At 36.6% G+C, this 6,666-nt stretch overlaps 1 protein-coding gene across 1 annotated transcript; it reads left to right on the top strand.

The window, feature by feature from the left end:
* The first annotated feature begins 230 nt into the window (after nucleotides 1-230).
* Nucleotides 231-4,396, top strand: LOC106385337 (50S ribosomal subunit assembly factor BipA-like). Its single transcript, XM_013825270.3, has 5 exons — nucleotides 231-3,436; nucleotides 3,598-3,648; nucleotides 3,724-3,807; nucleotides 3,911-3,961; nucleotides 4,065-4,396. The coding sequence occupies exons 1-5, from the start codon at nucleotides 3,356-3,358 to the stop codon at nucleotides 4,146-4,148; spliced, it is 351 nt and encodes a 116-aa protein (XP_013680724.1). The 5' UTR covers nucleotides 231-3,355; the 3' UTR covers nucleotides 4,149-4,396.
* Nucleotides 4,397-6,666: the final 2,270 nt, after the last annotated feature.

The following is a 6,666-nucleotide window of genomic DNA, read 5'->3' as shown; positions in this document are numbered from 1 at the left end:
TTGATTTTGGGAAGGAAAATTTGCGATAACACAACTGCACCGGCGATCTCGACCAAAAAAAAAATACATGGGCCAAGTTACCATAGCCTATGGGCTCAAACAGACAGACCTTTAAAATGATGAATAATTCATAATTTACACGTAACATGCAGTTTTACAGAATAAAACACAAACTAGTTTAGCTCCGAGAGTTGATGACACTCTTAGCACATAACTGAGTTTCAAAATATCACTTAACACATTTTTGGCTAGAGGGGCATTTTGTACAGTACTTAATTGCCCTCTTAAGTGAGTGAGTAGAAAGAAGCTTTTAGTTATAAGATTAGTTATAATGTAAAGAGAATTTGGGGATATAGTTTCTTTGCCTTGTAGGCTGAAAGTGACTTTGAAGTAGTTTTGTAGAGTCCCAAAAATTACAAGGTTTTTTGTGTTCTAATGTGAACAATCAATCCATGGTTTATGCTCACAAATAAGGTATTTGAATTTTAGGAGGATGAAAGTAAGGGAAGTTAGCGCATTTGTCTGTGGGTGAATTTGTTCTTGGTTGTGTGATGAAATCACACACTTTTGTGATTTTGTATCACATGGTTTGTGATTCAAATGGTTAGGTGGGAGGGTAGCCAATAGCCAAGTGAAAGTGTTTGAGTAGAATGTAAAGTTTTTTAAATTGTTGTGGGAGTGAATACATATTTATGAACAAGAGTGGTAGTAGAGCTAGGGGTGTCAATCGGGCTGCCCGACCCGGCCTGGTCCAAAACCCACAAAACTCACTTGCTATTTAAGCATGACCTAATTCAGCCTTTGAAAATTTTGTGTTTATATTTCAAAGTCCGGTTCGACTCTAAAAGAGCTATAAAAATTTTGGATTTCTTTTTAAAAAATAAACTAAAATTGAATACATTAATTTTAAAATCAAAAATTAACTTAATTCTAACTTAAAATAATCGTCTATATGTTTATTAAATCCAAAACTAAAATAAATATCTTACCTAATAAACCAAATAAATAGTAACATCGAATAGAAATAAAGCAAAATCTTATCAGCTCTAAGCAGAAGAAACTATAACATCCAGATTAGTGATGTTATTCACTGACTTCCACATTGTTGTCGTTATCAAGAACTACATATAACCGTCGTCAAGAACTACATATAAAATATAAAATATAAAATATATTGATTTTAATGTATATATCAACATATGATAAATTGCATGAAAAGTCATAAGCTTAATAATTGGGGGTTGATGTGTCTTTACCTTGATCCTATAAAGGGTTATATACTAAAATGTGGATATGGAAATATGAGGTGTAGACATCAAAATTGTGGACATGTTAAGTTATGGATGGACGATAATAGAAAAGAACAACGCATGTATATGTTTAAGTGGACAACATGTGTCCATGTGAAGAAGTTATATGGATGAATGCGACGGGTTAAATTGCAAATCAGACAAGAACACATCGTCGTTACATTTATTACATCTTATCACAACGACTTTGCTTCTCCATCTTTCCTCTACTTTGCAGCTTTCATTACATTACATCTGTGTCACCTTATATATAACGTGAAAATCAAATAAATTAATTATCTAGTGACTAGATAATCAATAAACTCCGAATAGAAATGTTAGAATTAGTAGAGTAAAATAAATATTGTATTTTGTTGCCTTCGAGTTAATGAAGAATCACGTGAGTTCCCCACAGACATATATGTTTTCTGGAGCAAAGGAAAATTGGCATAGTTCTATTACAGGTACGTTTACCTTTCTCTAGTTTCTGGCCCTAATAAGTCTTTTTTTTTTTTTTGTTACGTATGTGAATTTTCATTAAATCAATAATGATGCAGAGAGATACATTCAGCTTGATGAATCAAAACCTATTGTATCTAAGTCGCTACTCAAAGCAAGTGTGTCTTAGGGAGCTACAAAAAAAAGCTAAAAAGAACTCACCAAGACAAACAAAGTTTCAATCGCAGCCATATGGATGTGATTAAAGCTTGGCTAACATTATGGTTCAATTGACAACCATTAAGTTAACAGCAGACCACAGCGAATAGATTGATGTCGGGACCTGCATCAAAACCGCACGAGTCCAAAGAGGTCACAGCCAGAGAACAGTCTGAGGGACCGCATACCGTCCCGAGGGCGACTCCAACCGTGGAACAGGCGAAGCAGGGTCGGCAAGTCCTGGTCCGGCCATTCCTAACCAGTGAAGTCCACTCCAGACACTGCTAGCTCAAGAAGACGGCAAGCTGCACTCCTGAGAATCCAAACCGATGAGGAGGAACCAGCAGATGAAACACAGGTGGAATACTGGCAGATGGAAGCAGAGGTTTATGCGGCTGAACTCCGGTCCCATCCCGCGAGCAGAGCACAAAAGGTAACCGGTTACAGAACATCAAGAGAGGCAGGGGACAGTGGCTATCAACCTTCTGAAACTTGAGAAGCGGAGGAACAAGAAGCTCCCATCAGCAGGTAGAAGAGGAGAAAAGACCCATCGAATGGAGTAGGGACATAGCAGAGCAACGGCACGAAAGCTCTGAGTCAACCCAAACCCCAGACAGTTCTAAAACCTAACTAGGCGCCATGGTGATTGTCGAAGAACCAAACCAGAAAGAAGTCCGCGACGATAAGCTTTGATATCGTCTTTTTAACTCAGAACGAGAGAGGGAAGTTCTTATCATTAGCAGCCGGAAGAGGAGCAAGGGGAGACAGACGAGGCAGCGACAAGAGAGGCGAAAGCAACGACGCTCAGCCACTCCGTCGGACCCTCCAAGAGAGAAACTGACCCAGATCCGCTTGAAATCAAACCCTAGATCTACCACCTAGACGGTGCCTCCTGCTCAGATCCGACTATCCACATCCTCGCCATCACTCCAGGGAGACCGAGGACACACTCAGTCACCGCTTTGATTTGCCGGTTCCGACCGCAAACCGACGAAGAACCAGAGAAGAAGAGCAAGGAGGATATGGAGAAATCGAGGCTAGAGAGGGGATGAAGCTGGACTCAGAAGCGATTGGGGTGGCGACAGACAGGTAGATACCCTCCGTCGGCCACCAGAACGAGAATCAGCGGTGGCTTTGTCGAGTAGAAGATGAACGGTGGGGAGAGAAAGAAAAGAGAGAATCCACTCTCACCTCTCTCTAACTTTCCAACTACGTTTTTAAGCCCTAATAAGTCATACTCTTGCCATAACTCAATATCTAACCATTTGGTGGATAGCTATATCTTGTTGTGTTATGGCTGGTTGTTGAATAGAAATATCCCTTTTCACTCGAAGTCTTTGTTTCCTAAATGTCGTGCCTGCATTATTAAGTTATAATTGAAATTTATATTTCTTGATGCACAGGTTTCGATGGGATATGGAACTATTACAGCTCATTCACTGATGGGGTTGGAAGCTCGTGGGACTCTCTTTGTGTCTCCGGGACTGGAAGTGAGAACCTTTCTAAATATGATAATATATATATATATATATATATACATGTTCTGTTCCTTTATTGGTGTAGTTATTCATAGTTAGAACATTTATGTGGTCTTTGCGCGTTTGATCCTTGCTAATGCTTCATCCTGTTCTGTTTCTTTGTATTTTAACAGTCATACGATGGCATGATTATCGGTGAGCACTCACGAGACACAGATCTTGATGTAAGTTGGTTAGACTCATCCTTCTTGCGCTTAAAAATGACAATACCATGGGCTCACTTGCCTTGCAAACTACAGGTTAACCCGGTTAAGGCCAAAGAGCTTACCAACATTCGCTCTGTTAACAAAGACGAGAATGTGAAGCTATCTCCACCTCGCCTCGTATGTACCTTTTTCTCTTTAGCTACTTTTCTCACAACATCGAAAGAGACAAGAAACCCGTTTTCTTGTTGACTAAAACTTCTTATCTTTCTTTTCTATTCAGATGACACTTGAGGAGGCTATAGGATACGTTGCCTCAGATGAACTTATTGAGGTACCATTGTTAATTAATCGCCAATCCTAAGTCCAGCTAACCACGAGGAACGTTTTATTTCTGCCTTCTTGTGATGTATTGTTATTGGTTTAAATGTCTTCAGGTTACTCCAAAGACGATTAGGTTGAGGAAGAGATGTCTAGACGTTACCAAGCGTAAATCACAGAGCAAACGAGCCAAAGAGTAACCTTCCACCGGTGCAGTTTTTAGTAAAAGTTGGTTTGGTTTCTGGCTCTCTTTCTTGTCACATTCTTACACAAAGAAAATTATTGAATATACACTATATACGAGGAATATTCAGATTACATAGATCCATAACTTATACGCAAGAAGATGCATTCTTCTGTGAGTGATTTACAAATCACTCAGTGAGAGTCAGTTAATGTGATTTTATTACACAATAAGTCAATTATTGAAGTAGTTTTGCTATGGTTGTTTACTTTGCTATCCCTAACGAAGCTTAACGTTTCTTTTTCTTTTTTAGTTTAATGTTTTTAAATTTTAAATTGTTTTTTAATTGGAAAGAGATAAGAACGACACTAAAGAATTTTCAACCACACCTTTTTATATTTTTTCTCATCTTTTGCACGTTTACCTAAAAATTGTGCTGAGAAAAGTTGAAAAATCACGCCGAAAAACTTAATTGATTTGACGACGGAGGCGGTGGAGCTAGATGGCATAACAGAGAAAGTATCTAGGCAAATATAGACTCGATGACTTCAATAACCACAAAATCCTTATCTCCTTCATCCTCCAAAGCGTAGTCTCAGATCTCGATCAACTAACCACAATCTGATTCCCAAAATTTCAATAAGAGAGTTGTTCATCCATGGTCAAAGTCACAGCTTATCTTCCTTCTCATATGAATCAACTCTTCATTTTGTTTTGTCTCCGCCATCGTCACTGCTCACTCATTAATGCTCTCCAATGGTCTGAGTTTGATTACCACTTCAAATTGTATTAAACCTCTTTGTCTAATACTCTTATTATTCTGTCACTGGAAAACTCTTTTACATCAAGTCTAATTACCGCTTTGAACTATACGGCACTGCGTGTCAAAGCGTTCGTCTTGTCAACGCCGCATGAATGTGTTGGGTATGTATAATTTAGATTTTTATTACTTATTCATAACAAAATTTTCATTTAAATAAACATTATATGCTCTTAGTTGCAGTGATGTGGTTTGTATTCTTAAATACAATATTAGTCATATGAACACATGTAGATATATGTAAGAAGTACACATTGTTGATGTGTACATGTGGATATCATATAGGAGGCGTACACGTGTACATAAAGAAACTCTATGTTCTTTGATTAAGCATCCATATTTATTTGTCCACATATACATGTGGTAGCATGTATGTGTGTATTGTATATTAAATATCTTTAAAATTAATACTTGATAATATCTAAAAGAATACAACTTAAATTAACAACTCAAATGTGATGTGTAACATTTCCGTTCACAACAAGTAGAAGAAACGTGAAGGAAAAATATGCTCAGAATTTAAACACAACTTTTCAAGACAGTGTGGAGAAGAAAGTGATCAAGTATTTTAATTTGGAACACTATAAAATGTTTGTTTCATTGTTATTATGCGTAGCAGTATTGTGTATACTAAAGATGTTTTATGTATTTATTTTTGTACATATGTATATTGTTTGCAGTTGTACATTTTGATATTGAGTATCTGTACATGTTGGCAAACATACATGTGGATAATGTACAAGCGTACATGTGGACAATTATATGTGTACACTAGAGTATTAAATCCACATGTACACTACGTACAATATTTGAATTAACGTTTATAAATGTAGATTTCAACACAATTTTATCATCCATTAGTAAAATTAATATTAAAAATGTCTTTTGAGTTGCTCTGATTTCTATTGGTGGCTGTAATAAATTAAGCTTCAACACTAACAATCTTGTATCATTATCTTTCTTGACAAAGATATTTATTGGAAAGACTTCAATAAGGCTACCAACAACAACACCAATATCGAGAACTTAAAAACTATTACAAACATCAAACTATTTTTATCAGAATAAAAAGGTAGGATTTTTTGGCGGAGACGCCGGACATCGGTAGCGGAGACGCCGGACATCGGTAGCGGAGACGGCATAGAAAAGTGGTAAAGACGTTGCAGGTCAGCTATTTCTTCTCCGTCGTCTTTTATATTGCTTCATCTACATCTTCACAAAACAAGCTTCTACAACAATGGCCGAAAAGAGAGAGAAAGAAAAGAGAAAAATAAAAGAGATAATGAGAAAAAAAAGTAAAAAATTTGTGTTATTTAGTTAAATATTAATTCGGTTTCAATTGAGTAAGTTTGGTTTTCATAGTACACAGGGGTAATATTGGGTTTGTATAGGTTGGGAAAAGTGAAAAGTGCGTTGGGAAAAAGAAAAAATGGGTGAATGGTAGAAACTGTCTTAAAGTGGTATTAGAAAGTATAAAACTAACCTTGAGCGTAATATTTCTTCTTCTTCTGTTAAATAACAAAAAAAAATTTCTTACGATAGTCTTTTTGGACCAGCGGATTTATGGTCATAAAGAGTTTTGTGGGTGAACTTGGGTAAATCTTACGACCCACACGTTTTATAGTAATGTCTTATTCTTTATACACAACGCGTTTAAGATATAACTATTCGTAAACAAAATCTGTGATAATTTAGAAGTTAAAAAAAAAAAGAT

The sequence above is a fragment of the Brassica napus genome, chromosome C3, assembly GCF_020379485.1.
Source record: "Brassica napus cultivar Da-Ae chromosome C3, Da-Ae, whole genome shotgun sequence".
Classification (NCBI taxonomy): Eukaryota; Viridiplantae; Streptophyta; class Magnoliopsida; order Brassicales; family Brassicaceae; genus Brassica; species Brassica napus.
This window is presented reverse-complemented; position numbering and strand designations above follow the sequence as displayed.